The 25,001-nt window shown below is 46.9% G+C and overlaps 1 protein-coding gene across 1 annotated transcript in view; it reads left to right on the top strand.

The window, feature by feature from the left end:
• The window catches only part of LOC128136068 (cAMP-specific 3',5'-cyclic phosphodiesterase 4D-like), a 307,658-nt gene that overhangs the window by 260,847 nt on the left and 21,810 nt on the right, over nucleotides 1-25,001 (top strand). The window contains exon 2 of the mRNA XM_052775153.1: nucleotides 16,656-16,847. Coding sequence (XP_052631113.1) covers nucleotides 16,656-16,847 — 192 coding nt within the window. The remainder of the gene's footprint in view (nucleotides 1-16,655; nucleotides 16,848-25,001) is intronic.

Here is a 25,001-nt window from a genome sequence, read left to right as displayed (position 1 = left end):
CCAGAAAACTGCTCCAGCATGGGCTCCTCTCTTTCCACGGGTCCGCAGGTCCTGCCAGGCTTCCCACGGGGTCACAGACTCCTTTGGGCGCATCCACCTGCTCCAGCATGGGGTCCTCCACAGCCTGCAGGTGGATATCTGCTCCACCATTAACCTCCATGGGCTGCAGGGGGACAGCCTGCCTCACCATGGTCTTCACCACGGGCTGCAGGGGAATCTTCGCTCTGGTGCCTGGAGCACCTCCTCCCCCTCCTTCTTCACTAACCTTGGTGTCTGCAGGGTTGTTTCTCTCACATATTCTCACTCCTCTCTCCAGCTGCAGTTTCTGTTGCATAGGGTTTTTTTCCCCCTTCTTAAATCTGTTATCCCAGAGGCGCTACCACTGTTGCTGATTGGCTCAGCCTTGGCCAGCGGCAGGTCCATCTTGGAGCCAGCTGGCATTGGCTCTGTCAGACACAGGGGAAGCTTCTAGCATCTTCTCACAGAAGCCACCCCTGTAGCCCTCCCACTACTAAAACCTTGACACGCAAACCCAGTACTGACAACTATTTCACTTTCAAAGAAACATCAAAACATCAAATCCATGTAACAGTATCTGGAATCTGGTATTCGTTCCTGAACATCCTATTAGTAAGAAGGTGTTCACTTTCAAGAGCCAAGCTCAGAGAATAAAAATTGCTGGGAGAGGGACGATCCTCTCTCCGAGGAAAGAAGAAAAGGAATCATAAAAAGCATCCCAGTATGGCTGAGTGCAACAAGCAAATTGATTTAATAGGTGCAACAAAGGCTTGCATGCCAAATACATAGACCAGTGAGGTATAATTAAGAATTATGAGGTGACATTATGAAAAGTACACCTTGAATTGATTATCAGGAGACTGTTCAAAGCAAAATGCCCAAAGATATGGAATAGTCGTCATAGGAAACTCCTCACTTGGAAACTTCATAAAAAACATGAAACGGTTTGTTTAGGGAGATTGGCTACATTTCCTAGGACTCTTGCTAGAAAATCATGAGATGGAAGCTCAAATAGATAGTTAGAGTTCCTTTGCTAACGTGTCTGAGTAGACTAATTCTTATAAATATTTTTTGCTTCAGTGTATTTTTTGTCCTACACATGTTCTATTAGCCTGTTCTCTGGGCTTTTAATATTAGTATTAAGCCTTGTTGCACTCTAAAAGTTTCTAAAACCAGTTATGCCAACAGCAAAAGCCAAGTTCTGCTGCTAAAAGCAAATTTCATGAAACATCACATTTTCTTCTTTTTCTTGCAGTCTTTATACTGGAAAATCTATCCAGACTGCTTCTAAAAATGGAGTTAATCATAGGGCTTGCTTACTGAATCACTTAAATGGAAACCCAAAGCCACAAGTAGATAGTTGGCTTGAATTCACAGCATCATAGAATGGTTTGGGTTGGAAGGGACCTTTAAAGATCATCTAGTTCCAACCCCCCCTGCCATGGGCAGGGACACCTTCCACTAGACCAGGTTGCTCAAAGCCCCATCCAACCTGGCCTTGAACACTTCCAGAGAGGGGACATCCACAACCTCTCTGGGCAACCTGTTCCAGTGTCTCACCACCCTCACAGTGAAGAACTTCTTCCTTACATCTAATCTAAATCTACACTCTTTCAGTTTGAAGCCATTACCCCTTGTCCTATCACTATATGCCCCTGTAAAAAGTCCCTCTCCAGCTTTCTTTTAGACCCCCTTTAAGTACTGGAAGGCTGCTATAAGGTCTCCCCAGAGTCATCTCCTCTCTAGGCTGAACAATCCCAACTCTCTCAGCCTGTCTTCATAGGAGAGGTGCCCCAGCCCTCTGATCATCTTCGTGGCCCTCCTCTGGACTCGCTCCAACAGGTCCATGTCCTTCTTATGTTGAGAGCCCCAGAGCTGAACACAGTACTCCAGGTGGGGTCTCGCCAGGGCGGAGTAGAGGGGCAGAATCACCTCCCTCAACCTGTTAGCCACACTTCTTTTGATGCAGCCCAGGATACGGTTGGCTTTCTGGGCTGCAAATGCACATTGCCGGGTCATGTTGAGCTTCTTGTCAACCAACACCCCCAAGTCCTTCTCTGCAGGGCTGCTCTCAATCCATTCATCCCCCAGCCTGTATTGATACCAGGGGGTGCCCCGACCCATGTGCAGGACCTTGCACTTGGCCTTGTTGAACTTCATGAAGTTTGCACGGGCCCACTTCTCTAGCCTGTCAGGGTCCCTCTGGATGGCATCCTTTCCCTCCAGAACCACACAGCTTGGTGTCATTGGTAAACTTGCTGAGGGTGCACTCAATCCCACTCTCCATGTTGCTGACAAAGATGTTAAACAGCGCTGGTCCCAATAGTGACCCCTGAGGAATGCCACTCATCACTGGTCTCCACTTGGACATCAAGCTGTTGAGCGGAACTCTGAGCGTGACCATCCAGCCAATTCCTTATCCACCGCGTGGTCCATCCGTCAAATCCATGTCTCTCCAACTTAGAGACAAGTATGTCTTGTACCATTCTCCAATGGTACAAGAAAATTGCGATTTAGATCGTATGTTCCTTTTGTTATCATTTGCTTACAACTCACTGAAGATATTTTTGGGCAATGAAGGTAAAAGTTTCTGTTAACTTTGCTACAGAAAAAAATTAAAATATCAGGTCATATATAAAGGATTTTTTCTTCAAATGTAGAGAGATGATATGATATTCCTTCTAAAATGTGGTCTTTAGGTTTTACTAGACATGAGGGAAGAGACAGAAAGGAAAGTAGAAAGAAAAAAACAGATGTGGTCTCTCCTGCATCACTGGGTAGACACTGTCAGAAAGGAAACATTTTGAAAGGCCCCGAAAAGAAAATTAATATAAGTATTAAATTTTAGGCCTGCCATTCAATTATATAAATCCACTGATTTATTTTTACTTTTTTTTTTCTGATGCTGCAGGTTAACCTATTTAACATCTAAAGTCCAGTGGGAGCCTATGGCAGGGGCTGATTGCTGACAACTTGTTTCTTTCTGAGAAAGAAAATTCTAGTTTCATCTTTATTAAACTCTGGAGATAACTGTGTCAGGCAAGAAAGGAGACACCCAAGTCAGCTGTTGGCTCAATTTAATGCTTAGTTTATTAAGAAGAAATAAAAGGGCCCAAGAGAAGTCATAAAGACATAACCAAAGTGCTTGTCCAGTCTAGCTAATTAAAGTAAAGCATGTCTAAAATCAGAATTTCACAAAGAAATTATAATTATTTGGTGTATTGCAAATCTTTGGACAGATTTATAGTTGAATTCACTGAATTCAGTGAATGTATTTAGTGTATAAAGTAAGACAGAATTTATGTACCTACAAAACATAAGTGAAAATTCAGTTATTATCAGATAATGCCTATTCCAGAGGAAGAGACTTTTGTCTCTATTTTAATTTATTCCTTGCACTTCCTTCCCTGACTGAGAGCTGTAAAACTGATATAATGGAATCAGTGTCCACCTCGCACAAAATGCTTTCTAAAGACACAGCATCTCAAGAGTCTCTACATTTTTTGAAGAATTGGGTCACAATTGTTAGCATGATTTCCACAGTAAATGCAATGGTCTGTCCTACTAAAATAACCTATAACTAATGCAGAATAAATTCATCATGTCTAAGAACAAAACTATCCTGCTTTGATTTGAGACACACACATCTCCAGGATACACAGTAATTAATGTACAAAAGGTCTAAGAGCATACTCTATCCTGTCTGACAAGGAATGAGCCTTTCCCTACCCTGGACTTTTATACTGAATGATCCTAGAGACAGGTGCACTTTGGCCTTTCTCTACCACCCTCCATGTCCAAGGTGGGTCCTGCCAGCTGAGATGTTTTTCAGCCCAGCAATCCAAGGAACAAATTAGGATTCTGCATTTGAAGGGACCATCCCATCCTCTCCTTTCTCCAGTAGCTACAGGCTGCCTCCTCCAGGGGTGGGCTCCTGTCCTGGGGCACAAGCGATAAATAGTTTACCTTTTTCTTGGAAATGTAAATAAAGTTTTATTACCTTGCCTTTGCTCTAAATAAGACCCTGCCCAAAGGAAGTTGCTACAGGGCAGCTCTTCTGTGATAACTTCAGTGAATTACAACTGCTATGCCAAATGCACCCATTTGGTGTAATGGTGGGATTGTGCTTCCAGGTGAAAATACAGGACAGGACCTCTGGGAAGTAAGGACATTGAGATGCGTAGGTAGATCATTACACTGGGACAATGGGCTCATTTGACAGGGACAAAATTTGCTCCTCTAGAACTTGCTTGGCCCTCTGTAATGTTTAAAGATGTCCTTAAAAGATAAGGTGTCCCTAGAAGGTCAATTAATTTGGCTCCTACCTCTCTCCCTCAGTTTCCAAGATAGGAGAGGCTGAAGGTGGAGAGAGACTCCTAGAGGGAGATATCAGGAGTGCAATTTGTATTCCTATAAAGTCTAGTAAATTCTTCATTTTGGGGTGGAATTTCTTTCGTTCTCACTTTTACTATTGCTGACTTCTCTAAAAAAAACATTCCCAAATAAAAAAACCTACAGGATTAAATTGCTGAACTCTCAGTAATAAGGAAGACCAACATTAAGATTTTCTATTGTCGTGGTTTAACCCCAGCCAGTGACTAAGCACCACGCAGCCGCTCACTCACTCCCCCCCCACCCAGTGGGATGGGGGAGAAAATTGGGAAAAGAAGTAAAACTTGTGGGTTGAGATAAGAACGGTTTAATAAAACAGAAAAGAAGAAACTACTAATGATAATGATAACACTAATAAAATGACAATACTAATAAAAGGATTGGAATATACAAAACAAGTGATGCAAAACGCAGTTGTTCACCACTCGCTGACTGACGCCCGGTTAGTTCCCGAGGGGCGATCCCCCAGCCCAACTCGCACCAGTTTATATAATAGATGTGATGTCACATGATATGGAATACCCCGTTGGCCACTTTGGGTCAGCTGCCCTGGCTGTGTCCCCTCCCAACTTCCTGTGCCACTCCAGCCTTCTTGCAGGCTGAGCATCAGAAGCTGAAAAATCCTTGACTTAGTCTAAACATTACTTAGCAACAACTGAAAACATCGGTGTGTTATCAACATTCTTTTCATACTGAATCCAAAACATAGCACTATACCAGCTACTAGGAAGACAATTAACTCTACCCCAGCCAAAACCAGGACAATATCCACCCCTTATTCTATACCATTTACATCATGCTCAGGTCCCATACTTTCCAATACATCCTAAACAATCATCATCACCTTTTCCATCCTTTGAGAGATATATATAGATATAGATATATACACACGTATACACACACAGAGATATCATTCCTTTAGTTTATAGGTCGTGTTCATAAAATGTTCATTGAGTTCATTTAGTTCCCGACTCTGGGCTCCATCTGTCATACCAGTCTTTCTGGGCAGGAGGGATGGTGCAAAGTCCTCTCAAGCTGCAGAGCAGGATTGGGCTTCAGTGCGGTATGGCGAGCTGGTGATATTTGACGCAGCAGGAGGATGGTGTGCACCGTTGGATTGTTGCATGCTGGAGTCAGTTCTGGTCCCATCACTACTGCGCTTTGCTCAGTTTTATCACAGTTCATTCTTGCTTGATCTAAGTGATTCTTACTGTAGTACTATGGATATAGCATATAACAATTATAGCAATGATAACATACAGTGGCAGCATTATATAGCAACTAACATCATAGAGTTTAATTCTGGCTATTCTCACCTAAAATCAAATCCCCTTGAGGCACATAGTGGACTTCCCCATCTGTTTCGCATCACCCACCAAGTGCACCCAGGTCCTTGAGCAAAATCAATCCCACAAATGGGTTTACCTCTGCCTGAGGCAGGAGTAACCCAGACTGTCTTCCCTAACATATTTTTTATGTGCACTACAGGGACTTTATCCCCTTCTACAGTAAAAAAAAGTTCTGACTGGGCAGGGCCACCCCGATTGGCAGGTCTTCTGGTGTTGACTAACCAGGTGGCTTTTGCTAAATGTGTATCCCAATGTTTGAAGGTTCCACCCACCATTGCGCTCAATGTAGTCTTTAACAGTCCATTGTATTGTTTGATTTTTCCCAGAGGCCGGTGCATGACAGGGGATGTGATATACCCTCTCAATGCCATGCTCTTTGGCCCAGGTGTCTATGAGGTTGTTTTGGAAATGAGTCCCGTTGTCTGACTCAATTCTTTCTGGGGTACTGTGTCACCACAAGACCTGCTTTTCAAGGCCCAGGATAGTGTTCCGGGAGGTGGCATGGGGCATGGGATATGTTTCTAGCCATCCGGTGGTTGCTTCCACCGTTGTAAGTACATAATGCGTGCCTTGGCGAGTTTGTGGGAGTGTGATATAGTCAATCTGCCAGGCTTCCCCATATTTATATTTCAGCCATCGCCCTCCATGCCACAAGGGCTTTAACCGCCTGGCTTGCTTAATTGCAGCACATGTTTCACATTCATGGATAACCTGTGCAACAATGTCCATGGTCAAGTCCACCCCTCGATCATGAGCCCATCTATATGTTGCATCTCTTCCCTGATGGCCAGAGGTGTCATGGGCCCACTGAGCCATAAATAGCTCACCCTTATGTTGCCAGTCCAGGTCCACCTGAGCCGCTTCAATCCTGGCGGCCTGATCCACCTGCTGGTTATTTTGATATTCTTCAGTGGCCTGACTCTTGGGTACATGAGCATCTACATGATGTACTTTTACAAACACGGTCTCCACCCGAACACCAATATCTTGCCACAGTGCGGCAGCCCAGATGGGTTTACCTCTGCGCTGCCAGTTGCTCTGCTTCCATTGCTGTAGCCACCCCCACAGGGCATTTGCCACCATCCATGAGTCAGTATAGAGATAGAGCACTGGACACTTTTCTCTTTCAGCAATGTCTAACGCTAGCTGGATGGCTTTCATCTCTGCAAATTGACTCGATTCACCTTCTCCTTCAGCAGTTTCTGTGACTTGTCATGTAGGACTCCATACGGCAGCCTTCCACCTCCAATGCTTTCCCACAATGCGACAGGACCCATCAGTGAACAGGGCATATTGCCTCTCATTTTCTGACAGTTTATTATACAGTGGGGCCTCTTCAGCACGTCACCTCCTCCTCTGGCGACATTACAAAATCTTTGCCTTCTGGCCAGTCCGTGATCACTTCCACAATTCCTGGGCGACTGGGGTTTCCTATGCGAGCCCGTTGTGTGATCAGTGCAACCCACTCACTCCACGTGGCATCAGTTGCATGATGTGTAGAGGAGACCCTCCCTTTGAACATCCAGCCCAGCACTGGCAGTTGCGGTGCTAGGAGGAGCTGTGTTTCAGTACCAACCACTTCTGAGGCAGCTCAAACTCCTTCATATGCTGCCAATATCTCTTTTTCAGTTGGAGTATAGCGGGCCTCCGATCCTCTGTATCCCCGACTCCAAAACCCCAGGGGTCGGCCTTGGGTCTCCCCAGGTGCTTTCTGCCAGAGGCTCCAGGTAGGACCGTTTTCTCCAGCTGCAGTATAGAGCACATTTTTAACATCTTGTACTTCCGGGCATGGCCCAAGGGTTACTGCATGAACAATCTCCCGTTTAATTTGTTCAAAGGCTTCTTGTTGCTCAGGGCCCCATTTAAAATCATTCTTCTTCCGGGTCACTTGATAGAGACGGCTTACAATCAGACTGTAATTTGGAACATGCATTCTCCAAAAACCCACAACACCTAAGAAAGCCTGTGTTTCCTTTTTATTAGTCGGTGGAGACATAGCTGCTATTTTGTTGATCAAGTCCATTGGGATCTGATGACGTCCATCTTGCGATTTTATTCCTAAAAACTGGATCTCCTGTGCAGGTCCCTTGACCTTACTTTCTTTTATGGCAAAACCAGCCTTCAAAAGGATTTGGATTATTTTCTTCCCTTTCTCAAAAACTTCTTCTGCCATGTTGCCCCATACGATGATATCATCAATGTACTGCAGGTGTTCCGGAGCTTCACCTTTTTCCAGTGCAGCCTGGATTAGTCCATGGCAAATGGTGGGGCTGTGTTTCCACCCCTGGGGCAGTTGATTCCAGGTGTACTGGACGCCTCTCCAAGTAAAAGCAAACTATGGCCGGCACTCTGCTGCCAGAAGGATTGAGAAAAATGCATTAGCAATGTCAATTGCGGCCTACCACTTGGCTGTCTTTGATTCCAGCTCGTATTGAAGTTCTAGCATATCCAGCACAGCAGCACTCAGCGGTGGTGTGACTTCATTCAGGCCACAGTAGTCTACTGTTTAGTCTCTACTCCCCATTAGACTTTCGCACTGGCCATATGGGACTATTAAAGGGTGAGCGAGTCTTGCTGATCACTCCTTGGGTCTCCAGTTGGCGAATCAACTTGTGGATGGGAATTGGGGAGTCTCAGTTGGTGCGATATTGCCGCCGGTGCACCGTCGTGGTAGCAATTGGCACCTGTTGTTCTTCAACCCTCAGCAACCCCACAATCGAAGGGTCTTGAGAGAAACCAGGCAGGGTAGACAGCTGTTCAGTGCCCTCCGTCTCCAAGGCAGCTATACCAAAAGCCCACCAATATCCCTTTGTTTCCTTGAAATACCCTGTCCTGAGACAGTCTATGCCAAGGATGTACGGAGCCTCTGGACCAGTCACAATGGGGTGTTTCTGCCATTCATTCCCAGTTAGGCTTACTTCAGCCTCCAATACAGTTAACTCTTGGGATCCCCCTGTCACACCAGAAATACAGATGGGTTCTACCCATTTATAACTTGATGACATTACAGTTATATTGGCTTTGTGTGGCAAGATTTTGGTAGCGGGGGGGCTACAGGGGTGTCTTCTGTAAGAAGCTGCTGGAAGATTCCCCTGTCTCCGACAGAGCCAATACCAGCCGGCTCTAAGACGGACACACCACTGGCCAAGGCCGAGCCAATCAGCGACAGTGGTAACGCCTCTGTGATAACATTTTTAAGAAGGAAAAAAGTTGCGGGACAGACAGAAACAGCAGCCAGAGAGAGGAGTGAGAGCATGTGAGAGAAACAGCCCTGCAGACACCAAGGTCAGTGAAGAAGGAGGGTGAGGAGGTGCTCCAGGCGCCAGACCAGAAATTCCCCTGCAGCCCATGGGGAAGACCATGGTGAGGCAGGCTGTCCCCCTGCAGCCCAGGGAGGTCCACGGTGGAGCAGATATCCACCTGTGGCCCATGGAGGACCCCATGCCAGAGCAGGTGGGTTCCCGAAGGAGGCTGTGACCCCGTGGGAAGCCCACACTGGAGCAGGTTCCTGGCAGGATCTGCGGATCTGTGGAGAGAAGAGCCCACGGAGTAGGTTTTCTGGCAGGACTTTTGACCCCGTGGGGGACCCACGCTGGAGCAGTCTGTGCCTGAAGAACTGCATGCCGTGGAAGGGACCCATGCTGGAGCAGTTCGTGAAGAACTGCAGCCCATGGGAAGGACCCACGTTGGAGAAGTTTGTGGAGGACTGTCTGCCGTGGGAGGGACCACATGCTGGAGCAGGGGAAGAGTGTGAGGAGTCCTCCCCCTGAGGAGGATGAAGCGGCAGAAATAAAGAGTGATGAACTGACCATAAACCCCATTCCCCATCCCCTGCGCTGCTGGGGGGGTAGGTAGAGAATCTGGGAGTGAAGTTGTGCCCGGGAAGAAGGGAGGGGTGGAGGGGAGGTGTTTTGAGATTTGGTTTTATTTCTCATTACCCTACTCTGGTTGATTGGTAATAAATTGAATTAATTTTCCCCAAGTTGAGTCTTTTTTGCCTGTGACGGTAATTGGTTGAGTGATCCCTCCTGTCCTTATTTCGACCCACAAGCCCCTTTGTTATATTTTCTCTCCCCTGTCCAGCTGAGAAGGAGGGGGAGTGATAGAACGGCTTTGGTGGGCACCTGGCGTCCAGCCAGGGTCAACCCACCACAACAGTACACTGTGCACCAGTGTCTACTAGAGCCTTGTACTCCTGTGGGTCTGATGTGCCAGGCCATCGAATCCACACAGTCCAATCGACCCGGTTATCCCTTTCCTCCACCTGGCTGGAGGCAGGGCCCCTCTAATCCTGGTCAGAGTATCCAGTACTCACTTCTCTTAATATTGGCTCAGAAGCCCCTTCAAGAGGATCAGAAGTAAGATCAGCCCTTCTACTCTGTCTGAAAACTGGAGTGGCATTTTTCCTGGGAGAATCCCCTTTTGTGGTGGTTTTTCCTTGCAACTCACGTACCCGTGCATCTAGGACCGAGGTAGGTTTTCCATCCCATTTCCTCATGTCCTCTCTGTGATCACATAGGTAAAACCACAGGGCACCTCGCGGTGTGTACCTTCTATATTCTCTCTCTTGGGCAGAGGAACACTCACTCCTAATAGCTGAGACATTGGTCCTTACAGATGGGGAGTAGGACATATCCTCTTTGAATTGCTAGAAATCCTGGGACAGCTTCTCCACAGCTGAAATGCAGGCTTGCAGGGAGGAGGAGAGATTTTCTTCGTATTGCCGGAGTTGGCAAGTCATTTCATCCACTGTTGGTGCCTCTTCGTCTTTACAGCTCAGTATTGTCAGTGGGCTGGCATAGGGTGATGGTGCGCTCCGTACAAACTTCCGCCACATGGGTCGTGTGCATTGGACTTCGTCTGGATCTTTGGGCAACTGTGCATCGTCCGGGTCATAATAAATCGTCTCTAGCACAGCTAATTCCTTCACATATTGGATACCTCTCTCCATGGTTGTCCACTTGCCTGATTGACATATAACATCTTTCTTGAAGGGGTACCTTTCCTTCATGCTTGACAGGAGTCACCTCCAGAGGCTGAGGGCTTGTGTCCCTTTTCCAATTGCCTTGTCAATGCCACCTTCCCTGGCAAGCGATCCCAGCTGCTTGGCTTCTCTACCTTCTAATTCCAGGCTACTAGCCCCATTGTCCCAGCATTGGAGCAGCCAGGTGATAATGTGCTCACCTGGACGACAGATGAAATCTTTTCACATATCCTGCAGCTCACTCAGGGATAGGGATCGGGTGATTACCTCTGGTTCTGCCTCCTGTTCCCATGATGGCCGTGGTTCATCTTCATCCTTCGCTAAGCGAACTGATTTTTTTGTATATTTCTTCTTCTGTATGGGGGCAACTGATACTGGTATGGGTTGGTTCACTGGTTCAGCTGCAGTGTCGGTCGCCGGGGTTGGAGGGGCCGCAGTGCCTGTCACCTTGGTGTCAGGTCCAGAGACCTTCTCGTCCCCTTGAGGGTACTGAATAGTGTTGAACAGGGCTCGATAGGCATGGGCCAGGCCCCAGCACATTGCAGCGATTTGTGTCTCTCTGGAGTTGCCAGGGTGACAGCATACCTTTTCCAAATATTTTCCTAGTTCTTCCTGATTCTGCACTTGTCCAGGGGTGAAGTTCCAAAACATTGGAGGTGCCCACTGTCCTAGGCACTTGCCCATACTACCCCACACACCCTGCCACTCATAATTATCCAGCCTCAGGGCAGATCTCTGGGTGATCTTCTTAAATAGTTGTTTAACCCTAAACAAGACCTGAACCACATTCAGGAGCATGCTAATTCCTAGCAGTAGGGCTAGGACCGTGCTGGTCTCAACATCCCAAGGGTATTCAAATTTTTCAAAATTCTCAAACACCATCATAACTGGACTGAAGGAGAAAGGCGAGGGGAAGAAAGGTACCCCACCCATAGATTGGCTTTCCAAGGAGGAAAGGTAAATGGTGTAATTATTAATAGTTTCCCACAGATGGCTCCTGAAGTGTAGAGGTGACGACAATGCTGAGTGCAAATACTGGATTAGTGCCACGACCAATAATTTTATCATACCATAAGCCAGTATTACACAATACATCCCAGCGAAAACCCTAATCCACCTCCCATGGATGATAAGCAGCAGCACAGGGACTACATACAGCAAGTGAGGTGATACATAACAGAACTCTAAAACCGAGCGCCACAACTCTAAGAGCTCATGAATTCACATTGTGACCAGTGACTATTAAACCAATATAATGAATGCTTGTAACAAATTTGTTTTAACAAGCTCTGGTCAGGTCTGTCGTTATCTCAACTCTTTGTGCCCCACGTTGGGCACCAAAAAGTGCTGTCGTGGAGAGGAAATGGCCTCAAGTTGCGGCAAGGGAAATTTAGGTTAGATATTAGGAAAAATTTCTTTACTGAGAGAGTTGTCAGACATTGGAATGGGCTGCCCAGGGAAGTAGTTGAGTCACCATCCCTGGAGGTATTCAAAAAGCACGTAGACGGGGTACTCCAGAACGTGGTTTAGTGGGCATGGATGGTGGTTGGACTCGATGATCTTGAAGGTCTTTTCCAACCTAAATGATTCTATGATTCTATGATTTAACCCCACCCAGCAACTAAGCACCACGCAGCCATTCACTCACTCCCCCCCACCCAGTGGGATGGGGGAGAGAATCGGAAAAAAAAAGTCAAACTCATGGGTTGAGATAAGAACAGTTTAATAGAACAGAAAGGAAGAAACTAATAATGATAATAATAACAATAATAAAAGGATTGGAATATACAAGTGATGCACAATGCAATTGCTCAACACCTGCTCACTGATGCCCAGTTAGTTCCCGAACAGCGATCCCTCCCAGACGCACTCCCCCCAGTTTATAAACTAGGCATGATGTCACATGGTACGGAACACCCCTTTGGCCAGTTTGGGACAGCTGCCCTGGCTGTGTCCCCTCCCAACTTCTTGTGCCACTCCAGCCTTCTTGCTGGCTGGGCATCAGAAGCTGAAAAATCCTTGACTTAGTCTAAACATTACTTAGCAACAACTGAAAACATTAGTGTGTTATCAACATTCTTCTCATACCTAACTCAAAAACATAACACTATACCACCTACTAGAAAGAAAATTAACTCTATCATCTCAGCCGAAACCAGGACAGACATAATAAAAAAAATCAATTTTAGGAAGAAGTGTATGTGTTAGGATTTACTGACAGTCCATTTTTCCGAAAATCTCTCTTGAAGTTTATCTGTTTAATACCATTTTCTGAATAGTTTTTTTTTGAAAAAAAATATTTTGCTTTCCTACATTCAGACTGTGAAACGTGAATACAAAATAAATGATATAGTCCGCGTGCAGCAGAAAGCTTGCAATTCCAGGAATATGTGAAAAGTAATAATTAAACAATGAAATAAAAATGAAAGCAAGGTCCGTTCTCTGCCAGGCAATGTGCATCTCTGTCAAAATAGGCAATATATGTTTCTTTGCTTAGTTAATTTAAAAAAAGAAAAAGGCCACGGGAATGCCATCCCTTCAGTGAAACATTACAGCTGCTGACACCACAACCTCAAGTCAATGGTAGATTACAGCAGGAAACAAGCTAGTGCAGAGAGTAGCATGTATCTGCTGTGACACCTGCACCAGGTTGAAGTCTAATCAACAGCTAACATGTACTGAATATTTTCTCTTCAGCTGCCATTAGATATAATTGACAACCTGTGGGTGTGTGGTGGGTTGACCCTGGCTAGATGCCAGGTGCCCACCAAAGCTGCTCTATCACTCCCCGTCTGCCTCAGCTGGACAGGGGAGAGAAAATATAACAAAGGGCTCGTGTGTCGAGATAAGGACAGGGAGAGATCACTCACCAATTCCTGTCATGGGCAAAACAGACTCGACTTGGGGAAAATTAACTTAATTTATTGCCAATCAACCAGAGTAGGGTAATGAGAAATAAAACCAAATCTCAAAACACCTTCCCCCCACCCCTCCCTTCTTCCCCAGCACAGCTTCACTCCCGGATTCTCTACCTACCCCCAAAGCAGCACAGGGGGACGGGGAATGGGGGTTACAACGAGTTCATCACACATTGTCTCTGCCGCTTCATCCTCCTCAGGGGCAGGACTCCTCACACTCTTCCCCTGATCCAGCGTGGGGTTCTCCACGGGCTGCAGGTGGATATCTGCTCCACCGTGGACCTCCATGGACTGCAGGGTGTTACGGATGCACGACTAACCAAATCCAACAGGTGTTAAAACTCAGATTTATTCTTTAGCAAAAGTTAGTTAGAAGTCCAGTAACATCTTATAAAACCACAGGCTCAATGATGTAAAGAGAATTAATACTACACGGCTGACTTAAGAATCCCCAAGATTTAAAGAGATGGCTCAAAACGCGCGTGTCACTCACCTAAAAGCTGAGGGCTCTCTCCCTCGAGGAGTTACCTCGGGCGGTGCCCCGACCCAAGGGGGAGTCCCCGACTGCAGACCCACTGCTCCGAGGAGGACTGCCAACATGTCTTCCGGCGGGACCCCATTTATACCCCTGTCGAATCTGACCTGTGGTCATTTAATTCTATTGGCCAATGTCGTGGTTTCAACCCAGCCGGTAACAAAGGACCACACAGCTGCATGCTCACTCCTCCCGCCCCCCTCCGGTGGGATGGGGAGGAGAATCAGAAAGGAGAAAAGAAAAAAAACCGGAACCTCGAGGGTTGAGATAAGGACAATTTACTGGGACCACACAAAAAGAGAAGTTACAACAACAACAACGGTAGTAATAAAACAATATACAAAACGAGTGATGCACAGTGCAACTGCTCACCGCCCGGAACCCAACGCTCCGCCACTTCCCCCACCGAACGCCCCCCCCAGCCTGCTCCCCATTTATATACTGAGCATGATGTCACATGGTATGGAATAGCTCCTTGGTTAGTTCAGGTCAGCTGTCCCGGCTGTGCCCCCCCCCCTCGACCTCCCAGGTTCCTGTAAAAATTAACTCTATCCCAGCTGAACCCAGGACAGCCAAGAGGGTCACCTCAGTGTACCTGGCTCATCTCAATTGGCCAGTTCAAATTTCAACCTGCGGCCTCCAGGGTTTCCTTCCCCTTCTCCCTTCCTGGAGAAGTTTTGTTTCCTGCTGGTCAGATGGGGGTGGGGGGGAGTGTACTGCCACACAGGGGAACAGCCTGCCTCACCATGGTCTTCCCCACGGGCTGCAGTGGAATCTCTGCTCCAGTGCCTGGAGCACCTCCTCCCCCTCCTTCTTCATTGACCTTGGTGTCTGCAGGGTTGTTTCTCTTGCATGTTCTCACTCCTCTCTCCAGCTGCAATTTCTGTGCCTGCCGCAACTTTTTTCCCTTCTTAAATATGTTATCACAGAGGCGCTACCACCGTTGCTGATTGGCTCAGCCTTGGCCGGTGGCGGGTCCGTCTTGGAGCTGGCTGGCATTGGCTCTGTCAGACATGGGGGAAGCTTCTAGCATCTTCTCACAGAAGGCACCCCTGTAGCCCCCCCGCTACCAAAACCTTGCCATACAAACTCAGTGCAGCGTGTCCTTCATGTGAACAGTTTTCAAAAACAGTATTTTAGATGCATTCGTTACAAATACATTTTATGATGCTGACACTTATCTGTATTTTAAAAATCACGTGATAGATCCTCTCTGTTCATCTGTCATTCTTAAATGCTTTAGCAGCATTAAGTTCCCATTAGTATGGCAAATGAGCCCAAGTAGTTATAAGCCAAGGTCTCATACACACCTTTTCTACTATGCTGTAAAACTAAAATTGATCTTTGGTTTTTAGAGACACAAAGAACCAGGGAAACAAAAGTCATCTTCCACTTCTGTGCTCCATCCTATCAGATGCCGACATAATCTTGCTAATCCACACATTTGTGACCTCTGAGATTGCATACCACAACATATTAAATCTAGAAACTGAGCCACATGCTCCAAAAGGACTCCATATTGTACAAAACACAGTTATTGGGCTGCTAAGTAACACAGGTTGCCATGAGCACATCCTAGAACTGCTCACCCTGGGTTAGTTTCTAATTGATTGTGGACTCTCATTCAAGGTCTTTGCACTGATTTTCAAAGCCCTTTGTGGAACCGTCACAGACTATGTGAAAGAGCAGCTCTCTCTCCCTCTCTTTCTTCCTCTCTCCCTGCCCTCTTCAGCCTCTCATGACAGCAGTGCTCCCTAGGAATGCTAAACTTGTTTACCACTCAATACCAAATACAATATCTAGAAGTGCTGGATCTAAACTGTATAGTTCAAAGACATAAGAATGGCCACAGAACTCACTCTGCTTGGCAGTGAGCGTAGAACTCTCTTCTTCATTCCAGTTGTAAAATAGCAACTCTCTCTAATGCATACAAATGTGCCCAAGCACACACATACACATTAAACCCATTCCAGCGCTTTGTTTATTGAGATAAGACAAAATATGTTCTTGAAGTATTTGGGTAGTAATGAAATATTAGGGTTGGATACTCGATAGCAAAAGAGTGCTCAACTGCCTTCTAGTGGGAGACAGGATAATGAGGGTCCAGCTCAGGAAAGATGGGGCCTAAGGAAGAAAACAAAACATCATGTTTCTTCAGATACAGAGCTCATGGATACTTTGCATGCAGAAAAGCACATGGCTTACTGTATTCCTAGTAGTGGGGGTTTTTCTCTACCAAATTTCTTTTCCTTCAGACATGTCCTTTTTGGTTATCAGCAATTTAAAAGTATATTTCATGTGTGCCTTGTTTCTGGCTTTGCAGTGGACTTGACCAGGTCTTGATTTCCCCATTATTATCAAGAAGCAATTACCTAGTGATAAATTTGTCAGAAGAGTGTTTATTACTTTCAAAATTCTTATGTCAATGGCATAAATCTTTTTCTCCTATCGTTTTGCAGTTTCGATGTAGACAATGGTACATCATCGGGACAAAGTCCCTCGGATCCCATGATGAGCCCTGGATCAGGGCTAATTCTTCAGGCAAATTTTGTCCACAGTCAACGTAGGGAGTCTTTCCTTTACCGGTCAGACAGTGACTATGACCTTTCTCCAAAGTCCATGTCCAGGAACTCCTCCATTGCCAGTGATATGTAAGTACATTAGAAAATACTTTTAGCCTATGTTTTGTCCTCTCCTATCATTGGGTTAAGAATTTTCCAGCCACAGGAAATTTCTTTTAAGAATCAAAGACAATAATCATGCTATTGAAGTTCTGGATAATTGTTTGTTTATTCCTTTAATCAAGCTTGTATTTGTTTCTGCAGTTTCCTGAAAGTAAGGATATCATGAGGGTGTACTTGATGTGTTTATGCACTGTATTAGCTTTGACAGAATAACAAAGACAACCGATACTGGTATATCAAAACACTTGTCCTGGTTTTGGCTGGGATAGAGTTAATTTTCTTCCTAGTAGCTGGTACAGTGCTGTGTTTTGGATTTAGTATGAGAATAATATTGATAACACACTGATGTTTTGGTTGTTGCTAAGTAGTGCTTATCCCAAGTCAAGGACTTTTCAATTTCCCATGCTCTGCCAGCAATGAGGTGCACAAGAAGCTGGGAGGGAGCATAGCCAGGACAGCTGGCCCAAACTAGCCAAAGGGATATTCCAAACCACAGGACGTCATGCCCAGTATATAAACTGGGGGGAGTTGGCCAGGAGGCGTGGATCGCTGTTCAGGGACTGGCTGGGCATCAGTCAGTGGGTGGTGAGCAATTGCATTGTGCATCACTTGTCTGTCTTGGGTTTTATTTCTCTCTCTTTTTGTTATCTTCCTTTTCATTACAATTATTATTATCATTAGATTTTATTTTATTTCAATTATTAAACTGTTCTTATCTCAACCCACGAGTTTTACTTTTTTATTTTTATTCTCCTCCCCACTAGGAGGGGGGAGGAGTGAGTGAGTGGCTGCATGGTGCTTAGTTTCTGGCTGGGATTAAACCATGACAACACTAAAGAGAACTCTGAATTCTTGGCTATTAAGTTCTTTTCGAGACAAGCAATACAAACTCAATTTCTGCTTCTTGATGTTCTTAAGAAAAAGATTCCATTTATTTGCACTAGGTATTTTAAGGTTTTTAGAGAAAAGATTTACTAGCTGGCAGAAATTAATAAATTGAAGAGAGGCAAAAATTATTTCAAATACCCTTTTAACTAAGTGGCAAAATTTTAACAAAAGGCCTTTAGAAAGTTATTCTATCCTCTCACTGGAGCTGACTCTTCTTCTGTGATGTGTGTATTTTCTACTAGTGGATCATACTTTGCAAGTATGTGTAGACACCAGGTTGCATGGGTAGTGGAAGTCAAATGCAAATCTCTTTCTTCGTAGCTGTTTGGGTTTCTGTGGAGGGGTTTTGGTAGCGAGGGAGAGGGGTGGCTCCTGTGAGAAGCTGCCAGAAGCTTCCCCAGCTCCAAGTCAGACCTGCCTCTGGCCAAGGCCGACCCAATCAGCGACAGTGGTAGCACCTCTGGGATAACATATTTAAGAAGGGAAACCTGCAGCAGGGGAGGAGATTGGAATGTGAGAGGAACACCTATGCAGACACCAAGGTCAGTGAAGAAGAAGGGGGAGGAGGTACGCCAGACAAGGTGATGCCCCTGCAGCCCGTGGAGGTGAACAATGGAGCAGATGCCCACCTGCAGCCTGTGGAGGACCCCATGCTGGAGAAGTCAGATGCCCCCGAAGATGGCCATGACTCCATGGGAAAGCCCATGCTGGAGCAGTCTGTGACTGAAGATTGGCCTGCAGAAAGGACCCATGCCTGAGAAGTTCATGGAGGACTGTCTCACATGGGAGGGACCCCACGCTGGAGCAGGGGAAGAGTGTGAGGAGTCATGCCCCTGAAGAGGATGAAGTGGCAGAGATAACGTGTGATGAACTGACCACAAACCCCATTCCCCGTCCCCCTGTGCTGCTTTGGGGGTAGGTAGAGAATCCGGGAGTGAAGTTGTGCCCGGGAAGAAGGGAGGGGTGGGGGGAAGGTGTTTTGAGATTTGGTTTTATTTCTCATTACCCTACTCTGGTTGATTGGCAATAAATTAAGTCAATTTTCCTCAAGTTTTGGATTTGTGTGGCAAGGTTTTGGTAGCAGGGGGGTGTTATGGATTTATGTGGTGCGGGGTTTTTTTGGTAGTGGGGGAGGGGCCACAGGGGTGGCTCATGTGAGAAGCTGCTAGAAGCTCCCCCGGCTCCAAGTCGGACCCGCCTCTGGCCCAGGCCGACCCAATCAGTGACAGTGGTAGCGCCTCTGGGAGAACAGATTTAAGAAGGGGAACCAGTAGTGAGTAGGGGGGTTGGAATGTGAGAGGAACACCTATGCAGACATTGAGGTCAGTGAGGAAGGAAGGGCGCCTGAGGAGGTTGATGCCCCTGCAGCCCGTGGTGAGATGGCAGGCTGTCCCCCTGCAGCCCATGGAGGTGAGCAGTGCAGCGGAGGCCCCTGAAGATGGCCGTGACTCCATGGGAAAGCCCGCGCTGGAGCAGTTTGTAACTGAAGATCAGCCCGTGGAAAGGACCCAAGCCAGGGAAGTTTGTGAGGAACTGCAGCCCACGGAAAGGACTCACGTTAGAGAAGTTTGTGAAGGACTGTCTCCTGTGGGAGGGACCCCACGCTGGAGCAGGGGAAAAGTGTGAGGAGTCCTCCCCCTGAGGAGGAAGGAGCAGCAGAGACAAGGTGTGATGAACTGACCCCAACCCCCATCCCCTGTTCCCCTGTGCTGCCGGGGGGAGGAGGTAGAGAGAACCGGGAGTGGAGTTGAGCCGGGAAGGAGGGAGGGGTGGGGGGAAGGTGTTCTAAGGTTTGGTTTTACTTGCTAATATCCTTGTTTTGATTTGATTTGTAGTAAATTAAATTGATTTTGTTTCTTCCCCAAGTTGAGCCTGTCTTTTGCCCGTGACCATAAGTGGTGAGTGATCCCTCCCTGTCCTTATCTCCACCCACGAGCCTGCCTTTATATTTTCTCCTCATCCCACTGTGGCCGGGGGTGTGTGGAGTGAGCGAGCAGCTGCGTGGTGCTTTCTTACCAGGTGGGCTTAAACCACGACAGGGGGCTACAGGGGCGGCTTCTGTAAGAAGCTGCTAGAAGATTCCCCTATGTCTGACAGAGCCAATGACAGCAGGCTCCAAGATGGACCCGCCGCTGGCCAAGGCCAAGCCAATCAGCGACGGTGGTAGCGCCTCTGGATAACATATGTAAGAAGGGAAAAAAGTTGCTGCGCAACAGAAACTGCAGCCAGAGAGAGGAGTGAGAACATGCAAGAGAAACAACTCTGCAGACACCAAGGTCAGTGAAGAAGGAGGGGGAGGAGGTGCTCCAGGCACTGGAGCAGAGATTCCCCTGCAGTCCATGGGGAAGACCATGGTGAGGCAGGCTGTCCCCCTGCAGGCCATGGAGTTCCATGGTGGAACAGATATTGCCCGAAGGAGGCTGTGACCCTGTGGAAAGCCCACGCTGGAGCAGGCTCCTGGCAGGACCTGTAGACCCGTGGAGAGAGGAGCCCAGGCTGGAGCAGGTTTTCTGGCAGGACTTGTGACCCAGTGGGGGACCACCACTGGAGGAGTCTGTTCCTGAAGGACTGCACCCCATGGAAAAAACCCACGCTGGAGCAGTTCGTGAAGTACTGTAGCCTATGGGAAGGACCCACGTTGGAGAAGTTCGTGGAGGACTGTCTCCCATGGGAGGGACCCCACGCTGGAGCAGGGGAAGAGTGAGGAGTCCTCCCCTTGCAGAAGAAGGAGCGGTAGAGACAATGTGTGATGAACTTACCATAACCCCCATTCCCCATCCCCCTGTGCTGCTTGGGGGGAGGTGGAGGTAGAGAAAATCGGGAGTGAAGTTGAGCCTGGTAAGTAGGGAGGGGTAGGGGGAAGGTGTTTTAAGATTTGGTTTTTATTTTTCTTTGCCCTACTCTGACTTCTAATTGGCAATAAATTCATTTTCCCCAAGTCGAGTCTGGTTTGCCCGTGACAGTAATTGGTGAACGATCTCTCCCTGTCCTTATCTCTACCCACAAGCCTTTTGTTATATTTTCTCTCCCCTGTCCAGCTGAGGGGGGGAGTGATAGAGCAGCTTTGGTGGGCACCTGGTGTCCAGCCAGGGTCAACCCACCACATATTTGTATCTATTCTTCCTTTCAAAATTTTCTTAAAACACATCTGCATATTGAATTTATTGGACCTCACATCTTGATAGATTTCCAGTCTCCTGTCACAGAGAAGCTGTTGTACTAAGAAGGTAAATATTCCTGCCACTGTTTAGGAGGGGAGCACATTAGGAAATGTATAAGGCATGTTGTTTTAACCATGGAATATTAATCATATATCAGTAAGCCTAATTATAATAAGCAAATGATGCACAGTGCAATTGCTTACCACCTACCGATCGATGCCCAGTTAGTCCCCGAGTGGCAATCCCCCCGCCTCCACTCCCCCCACTTTCTATACTAGATGTGACGTCACACGGTATGGAATACCCCGCTGGCCACTTTGGGCCAGCTGCCCTGGCTGTGTCCTGTGCCAACTTCTTGTGCCCCTCCAGCTTTCTTGCTGGCTGGGCATGAGAAGCTGAAAAATCCTTGACTTTAGACTAAACACTACTTAGCAACAACTGAAAACATCAGTGTTATCAACGTTCTTCTCATACTGAACTCAAAAACATAGCACTGTACCAGCTACTAAGAAGACAGTTAACTCTATCCCAGCTGAAACTAGGACAAACCCTCAGCAACCCCACAAGCGAATGGTCTTGAGAGAGACCAGGCAGGGTAGACAGCTGTTCAATTCCCTCCGTCTCTAAGGCAGCTATACCGAAAGCCCATTGATACCCCTTTGGGTCCTTAAAATACCCTCTCCTGAGATAGTCTATGCCAAGGATGCACAGGGCCTCTGGACCAGTCACAATGGGGTGTTTCTGCCATTCATTCCCAGTCAGGCTTACTTCAGCCTCCAATACAGTTAACTCTTGGGATCCCCCTGTCACACCAGAAGTACAGATGGGTTCTGCCCCTTTATAACTTGATGGCATTAGAGTACACTGTGCGCCGGTGTCTACTAGAGCCTCATACTCCTGTGGGTCTGATGTGCCAGGCCATCGAATCCACACAGTCCAATCGACCCGGTTATCCCTTTCCTCCACCTGGCTGGAGGCAGGGCCCCTCTAATTCTGGTCAGAGTGTCCATTACTCACTTCTCATAAAATTGGCTCAGAAGTCCCTTCAAGAGGATCAGAAATGAGATCAGCCCTTCTACTCTGTTTGGAAACTGGAGCGGCATTTTTCCTGGTAGAATCCCCTTTTGTGGTGGTTTTTCCTTGCAACTCACGTACCCGTGTATCTAGGACCGAGGTAGGTTTTCCATCCCATTTCTTCACGTCCTCTCTGTGATCACATAGGTAAAACCACTGGGCATCTCGTGGTGTGTACCTTCTATATTCTCTCTCTTGGGCAGAGGAACGCTCACTCCTAATAGCTGAGACATTGGTCCTTACAGATGGGGAGTAGGACATATCCTCTTTGAATTGCTGGAAATTCTGGGACAGCTTCTCCACAGCCGAAATGCAGGCTTGCAGGGAGGAGGAGAGATTTTCTTCGTATTGCCGGAGTTGGCAAGCCACTTCATCCACCGTCGGTGCCTCATCGTCTTTCCAGGTCATTATCGCCAGTGAGTTGGCATAGGACGATGGTGCGCTCCGTACAAACTTCCGCCACATGGGTCGTGTGCATTGGACTTCGTCTGGATCTTTGGGTAATTGTGGGTTGTCCGGGTCATGATGAATTGTCTCTAGCACAGCTAATTCCTTCACATATTGGATACCTCTCTCCATGGTGGTCCACTTGCCTGATTGACATATAACATCTTCCTTGAAGGGGTACCTTTCCTTCATGCTTGACAGGAGTCACCTCCAGAGGCTGAGGGCTTGTGTCCCTTTTCCAATTGCCTTGTCAATGCCACCTTCCCTGGCAAGCGATCCCAGCTGCTTGGCTTCCCTACCTTCTAAATCCAGGCTACTAGCCCCGTTGTCCCAGCATTGGAGCAGCCAGGTGATAATGTGCTCACCTGGACGACAGCTAAAATCCTTTCACATATCCCGCAGCTCACTCAAGGATAGGGACCGGGTTATTACCTCTGGTTCTGCCTCTTCCTCCTGTTCCTGTGATGACCCTGGTTCATCTTCCTCCTTCGCTAAGCGAACTGATTTTTTTGTATTTTTCTCCTTCTGTACAGGGGCAACTGATACTGGTGCAGGTTGGTCCGCTGGCTCAGTTGCAGTACCGCTCGCCGGGTTTTGGGTAACTGCAGTGTCTGTCACTGGGGCCGGAAGGGCTGCAGTCCCTGTTGCCGGGGTTTGGGTAGCTGCAGTGCCCATAGCCAGGGCTGGGGGGACCGCAGTGCCTGTCACCGAGGTTTGGGTGACCACAGCATTCGTCATCTTGTTGTTGGATCCAGAGACCTTCTCGTCCCCTTGAGGGTACTGAGTGGTATTGAACAGGGCTCGATAGGCATGGGCCAGGCCCCAGCACATTGCAGCGATTTGTGTCTCTCTGGAGTTGCCAGGGTGACAGCATACCTTTTCCAAATATTTTCCTAGTTCTTCCTGATTCTGCACTTGTCCAGGGGTGAAGTTCCAAAACATTGGAGGTGCCCACTGTCCTAGGTGCTTGCCCATACTACCCCACACACCCTGCCACTCATAATTATCCAGCCTCAGGGCAGATCTCTGGGTGATCTTCTTAAATAGTTGTTTAACCCTAAACAAGACCTGAACCACATTCAGGAGCATGCTAATTCCTAGCAGTAGGGCTAGGACCGTGCTGGTCTCAACATTCCAAGGGTATTCAAATTTTTCAAAATTCTCAAACACCATCATAACTGGACTGAAGGAGAAAGGCGAGGGGAAGAAAGGTACCCCACCCATAGATTGGCTTTCCAAGGAGGAAAGGTAAATGGTGTAATTATTAATAGTTTCCCACAGATGGCTCCCGAAGTACAGAGGTGACAACAATGCTGAGTGCAAATACCGGATTAATCCCACAACCGATAACTTTATCATACCATAAACCAGTGTTACACAATACGTCAAAGCAAAAACCTTAATCCACCTCCCACGGATGACAAGCAGCAGCACAGGGACTACATACAGCAAGAGAGGTGATACATAACAGAACTTTAAAAACGAGAGCAACAACTCTAAGAACACATAAATCAACATAGTGACCAGCGACTATTAGACCAATATAATGAATGCTTGTAACAAATTTGTTTTAACAAGCTCTGGTCAGGTTTGTTGTTATCTCAACCCTTTGTGCCCCTCGTTGGGCGCCAAAAAGGACTGTCATGGTTTAACCCCAGCCAGCAACTAAGCACTACGCAGCCGCTCACTCACTCCCCCCACACCCAGTGGGATGGGGGAGAAAAATTGGGAAAAGAAGTAAAACTCATGGGTTGAGATAAGAACGGTTTAATAGAACAGAAAAGAGGAAACTAATAATGATAATGATAACACTAATAAAATGACAGCAGTAGTAATAAAAGGATTGGAATATACAAGTTTTGCAGAATGCAATTGCTCACCACCTACCGATCGATGCCCAGTTAGTCCCCGAGCGGCGATCCCCCCGCCTCCACTCCCCCCACTTTCTATACTAGATGTGACATCACATGATATGGAATACCTCGCTGGCCACTTTGGGTTAGCTGCCCTGGCTGTGTCCCCTCCCAACTTCCTGTGCCCCTCCAGCCTTCTTGCTGGCTGGGCATGAGAAGCTGAAAAATCCTTGACTTTAGACTAAATGTTACTTAGCAACAACTGAAAACATCAGTGTTATCAACATTCTTCTCATACCTAACTCAAAAACATAGCACTGTACCAGCTACTAGGAAGACAATTAACTCTATCCCAGCTGAAACTAGGACAGTGACATATGTTGGGCATTCAGAGTGTTTGCCAGTGATAGATGCTTCTGACGCTAGAAAGCATTAGGTCTCCTCTGTCTGGCTTATTTACACGTAGAAGCAATTTAATATTTTTGTTCTTTGTCCAATGCTGCTGCTACTTACAAAACTTTTCCTCTTCAGGATTCAGGTCCTTCATCATTTCCAAATGTGAGAATTTAAGTAGATCACTAAAAAAATGGGTTTGTGTATTGATTTTAGTTACAGTTTCTGTGCTTAATCCGATGCCTCAGAAAACACACTCATTTCTAAGAATTTGCTCAACCCTGTGTTTGCTTTTTGCCTAAACA

The sequence above is a fragment of the Harpia harpyja genome, chromosome W, assembly GCF_026419915.1.
Source record: "Harpia harpyja isolate bHarHar1 chromosome W, bHarHar1 primary haplotype, whole genome shotgun sequence".
Lineage (NCBI taxonomy): Eukaryota > Metazoa > Chordata > Aves > Accipitriformes > Accipitridae > Harpia > Harpia harpyja.
The sequence above is the reverse complement of the archived record's forward strand: the minus strand, read 5'-3'. Positions and strand labels throughout refer to the sequence as shown.